This window comes from Chiloscyllium plagiosum, chromosome 1, assembly GCF_004010195.1.
Source record: "Chiloscyllium plagiosum isolate BGI_BamShark_2017 chromosome 1, ASM401019v2, whole genome shotgun sequence".
Taxonomy (NCBI): Eukaryota; Metazoa; Chordata; class Chondrichthyes; order Orectolobiformes; family Hemiscylliidae; genus Chiloscyllium; species Chiloscyllium plagiosum.
In genome coordinates this window covers 97,458,926-97,478,972 of record NC_057710.1, presented here as the reverse complement: position 1 = coordinate 97,478,972, position 20,047 = coordinate 97,458,926, and the positions used below count along the sequence as shown (strand labels likewise).

Genomic DNA, 20,047 nt, shown 5'->3' with positions numbered 1-20,047 from the left:
TAGCAATTCCAGGTCAAAGGAGTGTCCCCATTAAACACCCTACCCCACGAGGCCAAAGAATAATAATGAAAACTCCTGGGAGGGTGCCTGACCATTCACCCTCATTGCAGTCAAATCCTGGAGATTCCAGCAGCATGGTACAGGCTCCCCAGCTGCAGAGAATCCCATCCATCCCAATTACTCCAGCAGGTTGAGTGTTAGGGGACACTGGCAGATACAATCCTGATGGATCTGTCAGGATTATAGCTTGTGCATTTTCAGGGTCTATGGTGACAATCAAAGAAAGAGAGAACAAAACACCTACAGTACAGAACAAAAAAGAATTGATAGTGAAGAAAATCAGAGAAACAATACAGAGAGATTGTATTTTGTTTGCACAAGATGTCAACAGAGATCTGTTCTTGTGGGTGTAGGGAGAGGCTTCAGAGATAATATACAATATATCAACACGCCTATCATTTCACAAGCTATGCAATGGGGTTCCATTTGGTTGACAGATCAGTAAATAGATAGACATATAGATAATAATACATTGTCAGTTGCTTACATTACTTGATATGGGTGTGTTTTTTTTTAATCCAGTATTGTTGTATACCGTATAGATAATGAATTCTGACACGAACCTATCCAATGTGCTGTTTCAGCAGCAGTGTTTAAACAGTCCATAGCTAGAAGTCCAGAAGAAGCTAATCATTGACAGAGATCAGATATAACCACGCACTTAAACTAGCGCTTGGTTCACTTTTAATGGAACCAGACTGTTGTGTTTTAGTGTTGTTTCTAACAAAAATGAACTGAATCGGGTGTGTTTTGAAGCCCAGATACACAGGATGTGTGACTGTGGACTCTTCATAGCTCTCTTTTTCCTTTATACTGGAGCAAGTGTTACCGTTCAAGGAGATCCAGGGGCAGGAAAAGTTGTCTGGGATAGCAAATGGAGTCACAACTATATGAAGAATGGCGAACCTTTCTTGTATGACACTTTTCCTAGAAACTTTATGTGGGGCGTTGGAAGTTCTGCGTTTCAGATCGAAGGAGGTTGGAAGAAGGATGGCAAAGGACCTTCTGTCTGGGACCACTTTATCCACACTGAATACTTCAGATCCAACAACGCAACTGCAGATACTTCCAGTAATAGCTATACATTCTTCGACAAGGACTTGGCGGCTCTCAAAAGCCTGGGAGTCACATTTTATCTCTTCTCAATCTCCTGGCCCAGGCTATTTCCAAATGGAATGGTGGATTCTGTCAATTACAAGGGTTTGCAATACTACAACACATTTATCGACTCCCTGTTAGAGAGAAAAATAATACCCATTGTCACCCTCTACCACTGGGACCTGCCTTTGGCATTGCAAGAGCAGTATGGTGGCTGGACCAGCGAGGCTATGATTCAAATATTTGATGAATATGCTAAATTCTGCTTTCAGGCATATGGGGATCGTGTTAAGTTTTGGATCACAATTTACAATCCTTTCCTAATTGCCTGGCATGGATACAAAACAGGGCAATATCCCCCTGGATTAAAGGAGAATGCTGCAGCGATGTATACTGTAGGGCACAACTTGATTAAGGTAAACAAAATTTACATTTACTTGTGTCACTTTTTTGTTAGTATTTTAGAAATTTTCCAAATTCTGCAAAATGAATGCCTTGTTACTGAAATTATTGGAGCACTGATTTTCTGTAATTTTAACCTGTTAATGAATCATTAATTATGGAGAATTGTACACATTCTCCTGCTATTTATGAAAACAGAAAGTGCCGGAATTATTCAGCACATCTGCGGAGAGAGAAACAGAATAAACATTTTGAATCAAATACAAGATTTCTTCAGAATACCTTGCAATTTCCAGCAGCCCCAGTATTCTTGTTTTTATTCTCCTGCTTTTCACTGAGAAAGGATTTTACCCCAGATGATACTTTGTACTTCTTCACTTGTTGTCATCTTCAATGCTCTCAATAGGCTTCAAGTGTATCACTGTTTTTCTCGCTTATTTTATCATGTGAAGCTCATGTGTATTGCTTTCTCACTTTTAAGGCGCTACATAAATTCAAGGAGTTCCTCAACACAAAAATTGAAAGTGCTTACTCCGACTCACCTCTCTCAGCCTTTCAAGATATTTAGATCACTATATAAATACGAGTTATTCTTTGCTAGATAACCTTACTCCAGACAAATATTAATACTGTGTAAAAAAAATTCAAGATTTGTCTTGTGTAACTTCTAAGTTAAATAAGAAGTGTGAAGTGAATCCTTCATTATGGTATTTATTATTTGATTTCTAGATCTAGCGATGTTTATTTTTCTGAAAGCAGTCAATGGGTTTTTACAGGGTTATAAAGTGTTTTTAAACTGATGTAATTACAGCACGTAGGCCCAAACTTTCTTAAATTAAACCTCATTTAGATATGTAGCCTGGAATCTGTCTGTTTGTAATATGAATGTTTACAGATTAGATTAGATTATGTAATTACAGCACGTAGGCCCAAACTTTCTTAAATTAAACCTCATTTAGATATGTAGCCTGGAATCTGTCTGTTTGTAATATGAATGTTCTTTATTCTTTTGGGGGATAAGGGCATCACTGACTAGACCAGCATTTATTGCCTATCCCTAATTGCCCAGAGGGCTGTTAAGAATCAACCATATTGGCTTGGGTCTGGAGTCACTTGTAGGCCAGACCAGGTATGCATGGCAGATCTCCTCCCCTGAAGGGCTTTATGAACTAGATTTTGATTACAATTAACAGTGGTTACATAGTTGTCATTAGGCTCATTTTTAAAATTTTGTTCAAATTTCACCATCAACCATGGCAGGATTTGAACCCATGACCCCAGCATATTACTACAGGACTCTATTATTAATCCAGTTACCATCACCATTATCCCAGCCCCTCCCTGATGTCCCAGTTGTCAAATACACACCTTGCAGTAGCCAGGAAATAGTTACTACAAATTTGGAATGGAGTTTCTTTATGTAGCACTTCTGTGCATGATGTAGTTCCATGGAGACCAGGTTACGTATGAATTTCCCACAATAATTCATCAACCCATGGAAAGACCTAGCTCCAGTGTAGATGTGGAGCCAGGGCACCTTTGATGGCACTCACTTTATCTTCCAATTTGTGTAACCCGGTCTTGTCAACTCTGTAGTACAAGTAGGTCACTTGGGGTGCCTGGAACACACAGTTTTTCCCTCTTAAGGCAAAGCCCCATCTTGGAGAAACTTTTAAGCACTTTGTCCAAGTTCTCCAAGTGCTCTTTATTGCTCTTCCTGGTTATTAGCACATCATCCAGATAAATGGCAACCTTGTAAACCTTGTAAAATGTACTCTATCATCCGCTGGAGAATGGTGGAGGCTGATGATTTCACAAACGGCAGTCCCATATATTGGTGCAAACCCTCATGAGTATTAAATGAAACACAGATTGTATAAGATTCACCTGCCTGACCTCATTCCAATCACTGCAGTGCAGACTGTATATTCCCTATTTGAAAGTACTCATTCATAATGGGGTATACAGAGAATTTACTCTGGTCCTGTGATTTTACAGCAGCACAGTAATAAGCTGGGGGAGTGGGAGCTCCTGTTCATTTTAAGCTGCTCAGACTCTTTGTCCTGGGATTCTTTTCCCACATTTTCTAGGGTACAATCATTGGCATGTCAAATAGGAGGATGTTCCAATCACCGGACTCTGACCTTCAATGGTCCCAAACAAAAATTGACCAAAGTAGTGACTTATTTTACTTTAAAACATACTGAAATTTACATTTCACATTTTTCAAGTTTTAAAAATATTTAAAAGATTGCTGCATCCATGCAGACTTAAGTCTATCTTATTTTTATTAATTGCTATTTAATATCTGTCACACCTCCAAAACAAAACTGTTTTTCTCTTTATTAATCATGTTTTCGCTTTACTCTGTTCCCCTCCCCCACAAAACTGTTGCAAAACTTTATCACTGGTTAAGAACTTTGCACAAGTGACACTCACCCTCTAACCTTCCACAATATATCTTATATTGTTCCTTTTTCCATAAAGCATTCCAGCTGCCTACATTTAACATCTTCATTAAATAACAATTAAGGAACATCGAGAATTGGTACATGAGAGAATAAGTCCCAGTACATGCCATCAATCATGTCAGGAGCAATGGTTTTTGGAGTGGATAACCAAGTCTCATGGACCACATATAACCCAAATTATAATTTGAACATTTATACACCAAGGGGAATTTTATGAAAGATGATAGGTATGAAAATCCATAGTTACTCCACGGGGAGACCAACAAAATCACCACAAAATTTCATGCCCCTAGTGTTTGGGTTAATGCTTCTCCAAGTCAGTTGATAGTGAATTCTGCTGAATATGGGAACTGAGCCATTAGACAAATTTCTCAAGGTGGTGTTATCAAAGGACATTAAGGAGAGAAATTATGGGAGGTGATTGATGGCTCTGTACAGTTACGAACACAGTTTTAAGCAGTTGGTGTGAAAAGTTACCTAAAGGAACAATTTAAAAAGGATGAAAAAATATTTTCTTGCTCTCACTTCAGAGAATGCCAAAATGCTTCTAATCCAAAGGATTTTTTTGAAGTGCAAACATGTAAATCTGAAGGCAAAAAGCAGGAAGTCAATATTCACACAGGAAGACCTCAAATAGTAAACTGAAAGGGAAAATCTCCATATATCGGGAAACCTAAATAAATGGAAATATTTAGAGACACACAGGGGGCAGCCAATGCCTGAGTAGTCAATAAAACAGGTTATGATGTTTCAGATACACAATCTTAGTGAGTCTCCAACATTTTCTCTATTTGTCCTCTAAATGGAATGGCTATTTAAGCTGCTTAATTCATGGCAATGGTTGTGGAAGTGCATGGTAAAATAGGACTGAGTCAGCATAGCTTCACCAAGAGGAATCTGTTGGAATTCTTTGAGGAGGTAATGAGCCAGTTAGGTAAAGGAGAGCAAGTGGACATGACTTATTTGGATTTCCAGAAGGGCTCCCACAACATGCTGTAGACTATCAGGTCCAGCGATCTTGCTAGTGTGTAGTCCCCTAAGTTTGCCTAATATGTTTTCTCTAGTAATATTTAAATTCCTCTCTCCCTTTTGCCCCAGCCTTCTATTATTAAGATTAATTTACCAGTTGATAGGCCAAGTAGTGGAGTCATGCAATCTATACTCATGACTTAGGCAAAGAGACAAAGAATAATGTATCTTTACTTGTTGACAAATCCAGGTGAGAATGAAAGCTGTAAGTAGGACACAAAGAGGCTGCAAAAAGAGGTTAGATGAATGGGCAACAAAATGGCAGATGGATTGTGGAAATGTGAGGTTATTCATTTCTTAAGAATAGAACAGCAGATGTTTTTTAAAAGTGTAAAACTAGTAAATGTTGATGTTCTGAGAGTCTTATTTGTCCTTGTTTAGGTAAAAGAAACGTTAGCTTGCAGATACAGGAAGCAACGATGAAGGCAAATGATGTGTTGGCCCTTAATGCAAAGGGAATGGAATACATTGCATTTTAGCATTCATGATAAAACAATGATAGCTAAGTCAGGCTAACATACGATGAAGAGAGAATTTGCAGGTGATAATACTCCCATGATATTGCTGCTTTTGCTATACTCAATGTTAGAGGCCAAGCAGAAGGAGATACTGTTGAAGTAAACTTGATGACTTGCTTGTTGCAGTGCAACTTATAGATTGCACATACTGCAAACAGACTGAACTGGTGATGAAAATGAAGTCCAGTGTAGTGGCAATCACCAAACAAATTGTTCATTCCTAGATTGTGTTTGAGTTCTTTCAGTATATTTTATGGTCATACTCATCCAAGAAAGTGCTGAGTAGTCCATCAAAATTCTGCCTTGAGCCTGGTGGCTAGCTGAGAGGCTTTGAAGGCCAAGCAGTGAGTCACACACCACAGAGTAGCCATGTTACTGTTGCAACTGATCCAGTTCAATTTCAGGTAAATGGAGATCCTCAGGATGTTTACAGTGGAGGATTTAGCTACAATTATGCCTGCATTGAAGGGGGTCACTGGAATAGAATGTAAAATTGAGCTGCCGGCAAAACGTGAGGTAAATATAATCTTGATCATTTTCTGCAGGCATTAAGGTTAAAATTGCATCCATCCTGTTCTCCAGATTGCAATTTTGGTTCCTGTCCTTAATCCACGTGGCCAATCAGCTATGATCAGCTCCAGTCAAGATTAGAGTGGTGCTGGAAAAGCACAGCAGGTCAGGCAGCATCCAAGGAGCAGGAAAATCAACGTCTCGGGCAAAAGCCCTTCATCAGGAAAGCAGCTCCAATCAATTTATCTGGAGCTGTACGCACCACTGCCTCCTGAGCACTGCCCACCCTCAATTGAATCAGTACTACAATATCTGATACACAAAAGTACTACTACCTTTTTAATTTTAACAATATTTTGAACTTAACCATATTCCCACCACCACAACTACGGAGAAGCTAATGTCCTCAGCTTATATGGTGCTGTCAAAACACTGCTATAAATAGATGGAAAGTACAAATGTTTTTGCTCAAAATCCAAATGGACATAAGAATAGTTGTTAACATGCTGTGCCATCACATGCAGTATGCTTCATCTAACCTTATATTTTTCATTCTCATCACAAGCAGTAATCATGCAGTAAATGTTGGGAGGGAAAGAAGGTTGTTGAGGAAGGTTTGTCCCAGAAACAAAGGTTGTTGAGGAAGGTTTGTCTACTGAGTCAGTATGGGTGGAAGTTAGGAACAGCAAGGGAACAGCCATCTCATTGGGGCTTTCTACAGACCCCCTAATAGCAGTAGAGATTGAAGAACTCATAGGCTGGCAGATTCTGGAAAAATGCAGATGTAACAGGGTTGTTGTTATGGGTGATTTCAACTTTCTACTGGAACCTCCTTAGTGCAGATGGTTTGGATGGAGCCATTTTTGTCAGGTGTGCTCAGGAGGGTTTCCTTACTCAGTGTGTCGACAGACCGACGAGGGAAGAGGCCATTTTAATTTTGGTGCTCGGCAATGAGCCAGAGACAGGTGTCAGATCTCGTGATGGGAGAACACTTTGGTGACAGTGATCACAACTGCCTCACATTTACCATAGACTTGGAGAGGGAAAGGAGTAGTTACCAAGGGAAGATATTTAATTGGGGAAAAGGAAAGTATGACGCTATCAGACAGGAGGTGGGAAGTACAGACTGGGAGCAATTGTTCCACAGAAAGGGCACAGCAGACATGTGGAGACTGTTTAAGGAGCAGTTATTGCGAGTGACGCATGAATTTGTTCCTCTGAGACAGATAAGAAGAGGTAAGATTAAGGAACTTTAGATAACGAGAACAGAGGAGCTTCTCGTCAAAAGGAAGAAGGCAGCTTACGTAAGGTGAAGGAGGCAAGGATCTAGCACAACTTTAGAGGATTACAGGCTTGCTAGAAAGGATCTCAGAAATGGACTGAGGAGAGCCAGGAGGGGGCACAAAAAAGGCTTGGCAAGAAGGATTAGGGAGAACCCAAAGGCATTTTACTCTTACGTGAAGAATAACAGAATGATTAGGGTGAAGGTAGGGTCGGTAAGGGATAGCGTGGAGTCTGAGCGGATAGGGGAAGCCCTAAATGAGTTTTTTTGATTAGATTAGATTACTTACAGTATGGAAACAGGCCCTTTAGCCCAACAAGTCCACACCGACCCTCTGAAGAACAACCCACCCAGACCCATTCCCCTACATTTATCCCTTCACCTAACACTACGGGCAATTTAGCATGGCCAATTCACCTAACCTGCACATTTTTGGACTGTAGGAGGAAACTGGAGGAAACCCATGCAGACACGGGGAGAATGTGCAAACTCCACATAGACAGTTGCCTGAGGTGGGAATTGGACCCAGATCTCTGGCACTGTGAGGCAGCAGTGCTAACCACTGTGCCACCATGCTGCCCTGTTTTTTGTTTCAGTTTTCACGAAGGAAAGGGACTTTGTTGTGAATGAGAACTTTGAGAAGCTGGGATACAGTCTTGACCAGATCAAGATTGATGAAGTTCATGTGCTGGAAATTTTGTCAAACATTAAGATTGATAAGTCCCCAGGGCCAGACCAGATTTATCCTAGGCTGCTGCGGGAAGCAAGAAAGGAGGTTGCTAAGCCACTGGCGAAGGTCTTTGCCTCCTCACTCTCAACGGGAGTCGTACCAGAGGATTGGAAGGAGGCGAATGTTGTTCCTCTTTTCAAGAAGGGTAATAGGGAAATCCCTGGCAATTACAGGCCAAACAGTCTTACGTCGGTGGTCAGAAAAGTTTTAGATAGAATTCTGAGGGATAGGATTTATGACTATTTGGAAAAGCATGGTAGGCTCATTCATAAAGTCAGGAAGTATGGAATACAGGGAAATTTAGCTATCTGGATTCAGAATTGGTTGGCTGCCAGAAGGCAGAAAGTGGTTGTAGATGGAAAATACTCTGCCTGGAGGTCAGTGTTGAGTGGGGTCCCGCAGTGCTCTGTTGTTGGGCCTCTGCTCTTTGTAGTTTTTATAAGTGACTTGGATGAGGATGTTGAGGGGTGGGTTAGTAAATTTACAGATGACACAAAGATTGGAAGTGCTATTGATAATATTGAGGGCTATTGCAGGCTGCAGCGTGACATAGACAGGATGTAGAGCTGGGCTGAGAAATGGCAAATGGAGTTCAACCTGGATAAATGCAAAGTGATGCATTTTGAAAGATTGAACTTGAATGCTGAATATAGGATTAAAGACAGGATTCTTGGCAGTGTGGAGGAACAGAGGGATCTAGGTGTGCAAGTACATAGATCCCTCAAAGTTGCCACCAAGTGGATAGGATTGTTAAGAAAGCATATGGTGTTTTGGCTTTCATTAACAGGGGGATCGAGTTTAAGAGCCGCAATGTTTTGCTACAGCTCTACAAGTCCCTGGTGAGGCCATACTTGGAATATTGAGTCCAATTCTGGTCGCCCTACTATAGGAAGGATACAGAGGCTTTGGAGAGGGTGCAAAGAAAGTTTACCAGGATGCTGCCTGGACTGGAGGGCTTGCCTTATGAAGAGAGGTTGACTAAACTCGGACTTTTCTGTCATGGAGAGAAGGAGGAAGAGAGGTCACCTGATCAAGGTATACAAGATAATGAGAGGAATGGATAGAGCCAGAGACCTTTCCCCAGGGCAGGATTGACTGGCACGAGGGGTCACAGTTTTAAGATAGAGGAGACGTCAAAGGGTTGCGAATGCATGGAATGCATTGCCAGTGGTGGTGGTGGAAGCAGAGTCATTCGGGACATTTAAGCGACTGCTGAACATGCACGTGGATAACAGTGAATTGAGGGGTGTGTAGGTTAAGTTATTTTATCTTACATTAGGATTAATGCTCGGTACAACATTGTGGGCCAAAGGGCTTGTTCTGTGCTGTACTTTTCTATGTTCTAAGCGTTTATGCAAAAAAAACCTACACACTTCTGTTGTATGTTGGAGGGGTTTGGAGGGATATGGGCCAGGTGCTGGCAAGTGGGACTAGATTAGGTTGGGATATCAGGTCAGCATGGACGAGTTGGATTGAAGGGTCTGTTTCCATGGTGTACCTCTCTATGACTCTATGTAACTGCAGATACTTTCACATTCACTAAACTGAACTGTGTTCAATATTAACTGCTTAGTTTTAGCTTACATGCAGCACCACCTAGTGGTCAATCCTGAGAAAATACCAATCACATGGGTAGAAATACAGTATTTCTGAAACAGAACCAGAGATGATACTGCACAGGAGGAGGCCACTCGGCCCATCTTGACCATGCTGACCCAAAGACACCCAGATGCCCTTTCTAATTCCATCTTCCTGCAGCTTATAACACTTAATATGTAGATTCAGCTAATTTTAAAAGAATTTAGCGTGTCTGTCTCCACTACCAACTCAGGCAGTTAACTCTAGACACCCACCACCCTCTGTGTAAGAAAGTATTTCCTCATGTCCCCTCTATTCCTTCTGCCACTTAGCTTGAATCTTGAAACCCTAGACTTTTGAACTCTTTGCCAAGGTATACAGGCTCCTCCTGTCTGCTCTACGTCCACCCCTCACAATTTTGTATCCCATGATCCTGTCATCCCTTACCCTTTTCTTTTCCAAGGAAAACAACCTCAACCTCTCCAATCACTCCTTGTAGCTACAATTTTTCACTCCTGGCTACATTCCAGTAAGTCTTCTGTGCACTCTCTTCAGAGCAATTATGTCCTTCCTGTAATTTGGTGACCAGAACTGCATACAATATTCCAGCTGTGGCCTCATCAGTATCCTATACAAATTCATCATTATATCCCTATTTTTATATTCTGTAACTCTGCCAGTGAAGAAGAGCATTTCAAAGGCCTTCTTTACAACTTGATTTATCTATACCATTACCTTTAGAGACCTGTGTACTTACACACCAAGATCTCTCACTTCATCTACACATCTCAGTAGATTCCTGTTTATAGTGTATTCCCTCTTATTGTTTCACCTCCCTTAATGCATTACTTCACATTTATCAGAATTGAATTCCATCTGCCCCTTTCCTGTACTCTCCCCTAATTCATCTATATCAGTTTGGAACCAACAGCTATCCTCTACACTGTCCAATAAATGGCCAATTTTTGTGTCATCTGCAAATTTCCCATTTGCCCCCACCATGTTCAAGTCCAAATTGTTAACGTGTAAAACAACACCAAGCTCTACTGACGCCACTTGAAACAACTTTCCATTACATGGGCAGCCATCAAACATTGCCCTTTGTTACCTGTTACTAAGCCAACTTTGTATCCAATTTGACACATTACCCTGTACCCCATGGGCTTTTACATTTTGATCAGTCCGTCATGTGGGACTTTGTGAAATGCCTTCTAAAGTTCATTTAGATAACATCCACTGCACTATGCTCATTGATCCTCCTTGTCACTTCCTCAAAGAATTCAAACAAATTTGTAAGGCATGACCTTCCATTAACAAAACAATACTGACTATTCCTGACTAGTCCATGTCTTTCTAAGTGACAGTTTATTCGATCTCTCAGGATTGATACTAACAATTTGCCCACAACTGAAGTAAGACTAACTGGCCTATAATTGTTTGGCATTTCCTTTGTACTCTTTTTAAACAATGGAACTGCATTTGTATTCCTCCAGTCCTTCAGCACCTCACCTGTCCAGTGAAGATTGAAAAATAATCCTCAGAGCATCTGCTATTTCCTCCCGTACCTCCTTCAACGTCCTAGGGAACAATCCATCCGGCCCTGGTGACTTATCTACTTTCAAGGAATCCAACTCCTCTAAGACTTCCTCTCTTGTTCTGATTATTTTGCCCAATATTTCACACTGCTCCCTTTCCTTTGTGAATACAGAGTCAAAATAATCATAACATTTTTCATACGTCCTCCTCACCTTCGCACAACTTCCCTTCTTCATCTCTGATAGGTCCCACTTTTACATTAACTATCCTTTTGCTTTTTATATACTGGTAAAACATCTTTGTGTTTTTGTTTATGTTGCTTGCTAATATTTTTTCATGTCCTCGCTTCAATTTCCTTATTTCGTTTTTTTAATTTGATCCATGAGGAACCTCAATTATTTGGCATTCGATATCTGAATATTGGGTTATCCAGCAAGATCTGAAAATGTGTTGCTGGAAAAGCGCAGCAGGTCAGGCAGCATCCAAGGAGCAGGAGAATCGACGTTTCGGGCATGAGCCCTTCCTGAAGAAGGACTCATGCCCGAAACGTCGATTCTCCTGCTCCTTGGATGCTGCCTGACCTGCTGCGCTTTTCCAGCAACACATTTTCAGCTCTGATCTCCAGCATCTGCAGTCCTCACTTTCTCCTTATCCAGCAAGATCACAAGGTCCTGATGCTTAGCTAAACAATGTGATGTGGCAATCAATTAACCAAACGAAATACTCCCTGCCTGTGTCCTTTAGATAATTGAGGGTTCCTTAGTACTTTCTATAGTCCTCTAAAGCTTATCTGTGGTGTTGGGATTTTTGTGACTATCATAAGCTTTCCTTTTCTGTTTAATTTTCCCCTGTATTTTTCTAGACAACTATGGTGGTCTGGATTTGGCAGTACCATTCTTATTTTCAGAGGGGACATGTCTGCTTTGTGTTCCCCCACCTCCCAAGGATCTCACCTTTTAGTACCTCCCACTGGTTCACCATTGATTTATCCTTCAGCAGCTCTGTCCAATCCACCTCAACCAAATCACTTCGCAGTTTTGTAAGTTTTGCAGTTTTCTCCCAGTTTAAAACTTTTAAACTTTTACTCCTGATTTATTTTTATCCTTTTCTATAATAGTACTAAATCTAACCAAATCCCACTGTCACTTTACCCACTTGCTCATCTTCATTTCCCAAAACTAAATCCAGAATTCCACCTCCTCTCGTTGATCTTGTCACATATTGTTTAAAAACAAAATTCCTCAGCACACTACATGAATTTTTCACCCTGAATGCCCCTTATTTTGTTTAAAACCCATTTGATATTGGGATGGTTAAAGTCTCCTACTATTATTGCCCTCTTATTCCTATAGGCAGAAATTTGTCTACATTTATCTTCTTTTAACTCCCTCCTACTATTTGGGGATCTGTTGTATACTTTCAGTAGTGCGACTGCCCCTTTTTTAATTCCTAAGCTCAATCCGTAAACTTCATTCATTAAGACATTTAGTACATCTTCACTCCTCAGAACTGTAATTGATTCTTTAACCAATACTGCTACTCACACCACCCTCTAACAGCCTGAAAATTCTATACCAAGGGATACCGAGCTGCCAGTTTTCCCCTCCTTTAGCCTTTTGCTATCCATTACAGCAACGTTGTTGCTATGTATCTTCTGTGCCCTTACTTTATCTGCCGTGTTTGCAATATTCTTTGCACTGAACTTCTGCAAATTTTGTTTTAACCAGCACCTTATCAACCGGCACTCTTGATAAGCCAGCAAAAACCATATTCCTCAAATACAGAAATCTACTCTGCATCTATGCATACCACCGTCACTGGCTGTTCACTCTCCGGATCCAGAATGTCCTGCAGTTGCTCTATGATGTCCTTACCCTGGCACCTGAGAGACAACATACCATCCTGGATTCACATCTGTGGCCACAGAAGCGCCTATCTGTACTCTTTACTATTGAATCCCCTATTTTTATAGCCTTGCCACTCATTTTCCTCCCAGTCTGTGCATCATAGCCACCCATGGTGCCATGAACTTGGCAGATGCTGCTTTCCCCAAGAAGCCAGCCTCCCCCAACACTATCCAAAGTGGTATATCCATTTGAGACCACAGGGGACTCCTGCACTTCCTTTCGGAGCGTTTTACTTTGTCTGATGGTCTCCCATTCCCTTTCTACCTGTGTAATCCTCACCCATGATGTGACTACCTACTAAGTAGGTGACCGCCCACTAAAACATTCTCAACATTGCGGATGCTTCACTGTGAATCCACCTGAAGTTCCTGCTCTGAAAAGTCAGTAGCTGCAGCTGGATACACTGGAAGTGTTCCTTATTTTGTACATTGCATAACAGGAGTAACCACAGGTCTGGGATCTGCTGTTATGACTTCTCTCTAGATTAAGCTAGTTAATCCCTTTAAGAAAATTTAATTAAGCGAAGGACCTTCCTTTGTTTCAAACACGTATTATAATTGAAAGTCACTACCTTTATTCAAGATAATATATAATATTTTTTAAACTGTAAGAAAATGCTCTGCACGTATCACTTACCAACGGCTATAGCCATTGGGACCATGTCACTTTCTGAACTGCCCAGGCTCAGACTGAGAACCATGCTGTCTTTCAGCATTACCTACTCCACATCTCACCAACTCCCTGCTTTCACCCAAGTCCAAAGCACTCTCATTTAGACAACAATACTCAGTGCAGCACAGAAAATGTCATTCCTAAAAGTCTCATTGCAAAGTGTAACTCAAGATTCACACAGTGGCTGATAATTTTGCTTTCTGAAAAACGTTGTGATACAATAGAAATGTAACTAATCTAGTAATCTGGTGGCCCAGGTTCTAGTGTCTTGGGTTCAAATCCTATCACAGCAGCTGGTAGAATTTAAATTCCAATTCATATAAAATCTGGAACTGAAAGCTGGCTTCATTAATGGTGATCATTATTTACAGTCTTATTCAAAATCCATCTGGTTCACGAACGTCATTTTGGGAAGAAAACTGCTGTCCTCACTTGGTCTGTTCCACGTTTGACTCCCAACCTACAGTAGTGGTTGAATCTGAAGTGCTCTCTGGACAATTAGGGATGGGCAGTAAATGCTGGCCTAACCGGGATGCCAATATCCTGTGAATGAATAATAAAAAAAGTTTGTCTTCCATTCCTCACAAGTTCCTACTTTCTCCCTCCATCTGTTACACACTCTATCTCTCTCTCCCTCCCTCACACTCTTTCTCTTCCTCACACACTCTCTCTCCTCACTCCTCCCCTACATACATACAAACTTTCTCTCTGTTTGCCTCACTCACCCACTGCCCCTTGCCCTATGAGGTTTGAACATTCCCATGTTATTGATGCACTTTCACTCTGCCCTGTCTCATGCTGGAGCTTCCCCTAGTGCCACAGGCAGTTGCTGCTGCTGTTGGTTTGCCGTGTCCTCCCTGGCTTGAGCTGCTGTTGCATCGTCCTTAAGTGGGTGACAGAAATGGAGCCGCTTTGCTGGGCGGGAGAGAGGATGCACTCTGCAGAAACTGAAGAGAAACCATTCACCTGCCCACTGTTGCTCGACAATCGCAGACTGTTTCTCTCTGATAAATGTATGAACAGCAAATATAGAGAGAAAATTCCTCTTCAAAGAATGATGCAATCCTGTTTTAAAAGCCATGATTGAATGTTTCTCCAACCCACTGTCAGGCATTGTCCAGATCCTAACTTCTCACTGGTGACAAAAAACTTTCTTCATGTCGCCGCTGCTGCTTTTGCAAATCGCTTTACATTGGCTTCCTCCATTTCTAGTTCCTTCCCATTTTAGGTGGTGTTTCGCCCTATTAACCCACACAACCACCTGGCGAAGGAGCGGCGCTTCGAAAGCAAGAGCTTCCAAATAAACCTGTTGGACTATAACCTGGTGTATGATTTTTAACTCTATCAAATTTCTTTTTTTCCCCTTTTCTGCAATGAGGATAGTGCCAACTTTCCCAATCTATCTACAGAATTGAAGTTCCTCATCCTTAATTCTCATTAATCTTTTCTGCACTCTAATGTCTTCACAATTATACAATCATCAGTGTAGGTTTCTGGAGTTGATATCAATCTATAGTGACATATGCCTGTAACAGCAAAATATGCTGCCCTAAAGAATAGTCACAACGTCATATATTTAAAAGTAGTGGAAGCATAGTTAACGTTTCAAGTCAAGTCTTCAGAACTGGAAATATGAATTTGGAGTTGCTGGCATTGGACTGGGGTGTACGAGGTTAAAAATCACACAACATCAGGTTATAGTCCAACAGGTTTAATTGGCAGCACTAGCTTTCGGAACACCGCTCCTGATGAAGGAGCAGCACTCCAAAAGCTAGTGCTTCCAAGTAAATCTGTTGGACTATAACCTGGTGTGTGATTTTTAACTTTAGAAATCTGAAGAACGGTTACTGGACTAGAAATTTTAACTGTTTCTGGTCAACAGATATTACAAGACCTGCTGAGTTTCTCCAACAATTTCTGTTTTTTTGTTTCAGACTTACAGCACCAGCAGTTCTTTGTTTATTTAAAAGTAGTGTTGATTCTCTGGTCTGATTTGCTATCATTGATTTTATTTATCTGACAGGCACATGCAACAGTCTGGCACACTTATGACAGGCAATTTCGCAAGTTGCAGAAAGGCTTTGTGTCCATGGTATTGGGCTCCCATTGGCTTGAACCAAAGAATAGCAACTTCAACTATAAGAGTTTCCAGACGTCCATGGACCTTGTATTAGGTTGGTTTGCTAAACCAATCTTTGTGGACGGTGACTACCCTGACAGCTTGAAAATGCAAGTCACATCTTTGCCTACATTTACTGAAAAAGAAAAGAGCTTCATTAATGGAACAGCAGATTTCTTTGCATTTTCTTTTGGTCCAAATATCTTTCGATCACTGCCAGACAGTCTCAAACTTAAAGATTGTGAATCTCTCCATCTTGGGCGGGTCCTGAAGTGGATAAAGTTGGAATACAACAGTCCCAAGATCTTAATTGCTGAGAATGGATGGTTTTCTAATAGCTATGTTAAAACAGAAGATACAATTATTATTTATCTTATGAAAAAATTCATAAATGAGTTATTAAAAGGTGAGTATATCTTGCTGTGTTAACATTTTTACTCTGTGTATCCATTAGGCTACAGACTACCTTGTTATTTTTACCTCTATTTTAATTAATGATCAAAGTAAAATTATAATGTTAATACTGTAAAAAAAGTTACATTTTTGTTATGGAAAAAGGATTGAAATATTACTTAAACTTTTACACATAGGTCTTCATAGAATGTTCCCAGTTTACATTGTGTGCAAAATTGGGAGCAGAAGATTTAATGGGTTTTGCAGTGAATTAGTGTGTTATCCTTTGACTTTGGGTTCAAAACTGTACCAGAGTTTTTCTTTCATTTTTTAATGGGATGTTGGCATCCCAGTAAAGCCAAAATCTATTACCCATTCCTAATCGTCCTGGAGAAGATGGTGGTGTGCTGCCTTAATGAGCCATTGCAGTGCTTGGTGTGTTAGGACTGCCACAATGGTCTTAGGAAGCAACTACCAGCATTGGCATCCAATTAATGATGATATATTTCCAAGACATGATGGTGGATGGCTTGGTGGAGAATTTGCAAGTGTTGGTGTTCCCATATACCTGCTAGCCTTGTCCATCTATGCGGTACAGTTCCAGGTTTGTATGGGGCTGTCAAAGTACCCTTGGTAAGTTGGTATAAAGCACTTTTAAAATACTTTATATATTGCTGGCACTTTGCCTCAGCAGTGACAGTGTGACTGTTAAAGGTGATGAATAGATTATCTATCTGGTTGTCTTGGATCATATTGGTATCTTGTTGTCAGAACTGCACTCATCCAAGCAAGTGGAAAGTATTCCATCACTGATTTGGATCTTGTAGATGGTTGACAGGGTTTGGGGAGTCAGGAGGTGATGACTCACTGCACAATTCCTAGCCTTTAATCTGTACTTATAGCCACAATACTCAAAAGATTTGTCCAGTTCAATTTCTGGTCAATGGTGGTCCCTAGGATTTTGATAGTGGGTAATTTAGTGATGGTAATGCTTTGAATATCAAGGGGTGGCATTTGAATTCTCTCTTTTTACAGATGGTCATTGCCCAGCACTTGTGTGGCACAAATGTTATTTGCCACTTGTCAGTCCAAGGTCTTGCTGTAGATAGACACAACTCTTCCAGTATCTGAGATTCATGAATGGTGCTGAATGTTGCGCAATCATTAGCAAACATATCCACTTCTAACCTTCTGATGAAGGTACAGTTATTGAGGAAGCAACTAAAGATGATTGGGCCTAGGACCTGGGAGGTGACTAACTTCCAACAACCACAACTGTCTTCCTTTGTGCTAGGTATGACTCCAACCTGAGGAGAATTTTCCCCTTGACCTCCATTGATCCCAGTTTTGCGAGGGCTCCTTCATGCCACATTTGGTCTTGAGTTCAGCTCTTTTGTCACATTTGGATCAAGGCTGTAATGAAGTCAGGAGCTGAGTGGACCTGGTGGAACCGAAACTCAGTGTCGGTGAGCAGGTTATTCCTGAGCAAGTGCTGACGATCACAGCATCAATGCTGCCTTCCTTCACTGTTCACCTCTGCTTCTTTCCACTGCACACTCTGTTAAAAAAAAACAGAATTACCTTAACCCACTTCATAATGGTCAGTGGCCCACTTCAAACGAAGCATTATATTTATCAGTATCCCTGGGAGATGCATAATAGACTGTTACGATAGGGATTGCTGAATGTGGGATGCTCTTCTAAGGTTGGAGAAAAAGCCGTTGCACCAGCAGTCCAGTCCAACAGAGTGGGAGAGAATGCTGTCTGCTCTAGACTGATGTATTGAGAAATGTCAGAGACACAATGATTGTGAGCAGACATAAGCCATTCCTCCCACTGAGCCCAGTCCATCTTTCAATAAGGCGACAGCTGATCTATTTGTTAAGTGATCTTAACTCCACTTTCCTGCCTGCTGTCCCCCTCCACAGCCCGTGACTCCCTTATCAATCAAACATCTACCTAACTGAGCCTTGGATATTATTCAATACTACATCATCACCCAGTTTCTCTATTACCCACTGCCACACTCATCAAAGCTCGCTTACTATCACCCACTCTCACTCCATCACTCACTCCCCATCCTATCACCCCAATTCCTACTCTCACTATATCCACTCCCCATTCTCACAATCACTCACTATTACCTATTCCCAAAGAAACTTAGAAAATAGGAACAAGAATAGACCATTAACCTCTTTGAGCCTGCTCCACTGTTGGTTATGGTCATGGCTTATCATCCAACTCTGTACTCTGTTCCCACTTTCACCTCATCCCCTTTGATTCTTCTAGCTGACTCCATATCCTTAGCCTGTGATTCCTGGTTCTGGGCTACATTTTGTCATCAGTTCCCATTCTCACTGCACTGCCCAATTTCTCTATTGCTCACTTAGTATTACCCACTCTCCCTTCTCACAATCGTTATTTACTATCACCCACGCAGCTTTGTTTTTGGGAAATCTACAGTAGTGAGTAGAGTAGGTTCTTTTGATAATAAGTTTTTTATTGAGATCTGTCCCTTGATTAAACTTTAAAAATATAAAACACAGGTACTAAGTTAGCATGGAGAAGTGTTTTTAGAGCAGTAAGATCGGGCTATTTTCTGGATCTGTAGATTGTTAAGGTGCAACGATAGCCTTTAGTAGATTGATATGCTCTTCCTGTCAGATATGGGAGATTAGGGAGGCATTCCATGTTACTAATGATTATGTCTGCAGGAAGTGTGCTTGGTTGCAAATTCTATTGGATCACATGGATCAGTTGGAGTAGCAGTTAGAGGTAATGAGGAATTTACAGGAGCCAGGGTGTGTGATGGAATGGCAGTTGCAGGAAGGGAGATAACCTCAAGATACAGTCAGGTAGATGGGTGATCTTCAGGAAAGGTAGGAGAAGGAGGCAGGTAGGGCAGGAGTCTCCTGTGGCTATTCCCATCTCAAACAAGTATTCCACTTTAGAAAATGTAGGTGTGATGGACTCTCAAGGGAATGTAGCAATGACAGCCAGGTTTCTGGTACCGAGCCTGGCTCTAATGTAATGAGGGGTACGCCAAGTTCCAAGCGATCAATTGTGATAGGGGACAGTCTTATCAGAGGCAGAGACAGATGATCCTGCAGCTGATAGTGAGACATCAGAACAATAGACAATAGCTGAAGGAGTAGGCCATTCTGCCCTTCGAGCCTGCACCACCATTCAATATGATCATGGCTGATCATCCTTAATCAGTATCCTGTTCCTGCCTTATCTCCATAACCCTTGATTCCACTATCCTTGAGAGCTTTATCCAACTCTTTCTTAAATGGATCCAGAGACTGGGCCTCCATGGCCTTCTGCGGCAGAGCATTCCACACAGCCACCACTCTCTGGGTGAAGAAGTTTCTCCTCATCTCTGTCCTAAATGGTCTACCCCATTTTTTTAAGCTGTGTCCTCTGGTTCGGCACTCATCCATCAGCGGAAACATGTTTCCTGCCTCCAGATGTCCAATCCTTTAATAATCTTATATGTCTCAATCAGATCCCCTCTCAGTCTTCTAAACTCAAGGGTATACAAGCCCAGTTGTTCCAGTCTTTCAGCGTAAGGTAGTCCCACCATTCCAGGAATTGACCTTGTGAACCTATGCTGCACTCCCTCAATAGCCAGAATGTCTTTCCTCAAATTTGGAGACCAGAACTGCACACAGTACTCCAGGTGTGGTCTCACCAGGGCCCTGTACAGCTGCACAAGCACCTCTTTGCTTCTGTACTCAAT

General features: G+C 41.3%; 1 protein-coding gene and 1 long non-coding RNA gene across 3 annotated transcripts in view; one reads left to right on the top strand and one right to left on the bottom strand.

The window, feature by feature from the left end:
- The first annotated feature begins 561 nt into the window (after positions 1-561).
- The window catches only part of LOC122551212 (beta-klotho-like), a 35,956-nt gene continuing 16,470 nt past the window's right edge, over positions 562-20,047 (top strand). The window contains exons 1-2 of the mRNA XM_043692825.1: positions 562-1,574; positions 15,817-16,318. Of these exons, the coding sequence (XP_043548760.1) occupies positions 831-1,574; positions 15,817-16,318 (1,246 nt within the window). The 5' untranslated portion in view covers positions 562-830. The remainder of the gene's footprint in view (positions 1,575-15,816; positions 16,319-20,047) is intronic.
- Positions 17,552-20,047, bottom strand: part of LOC122551228 — a 28,358-nt gene continuing 25,862 nt past the window's right edge. For both annotated transcript variants that reach the window (XR_006312062.1, XR_006312061.1), the window contains one exon: positions 17,552-17,863. This is a non-coding gene — a long non-coding RNA (uncharacterized LOC122551228). The remainder of the gene's footprint in view (positions 17,864-20,047) is intronic.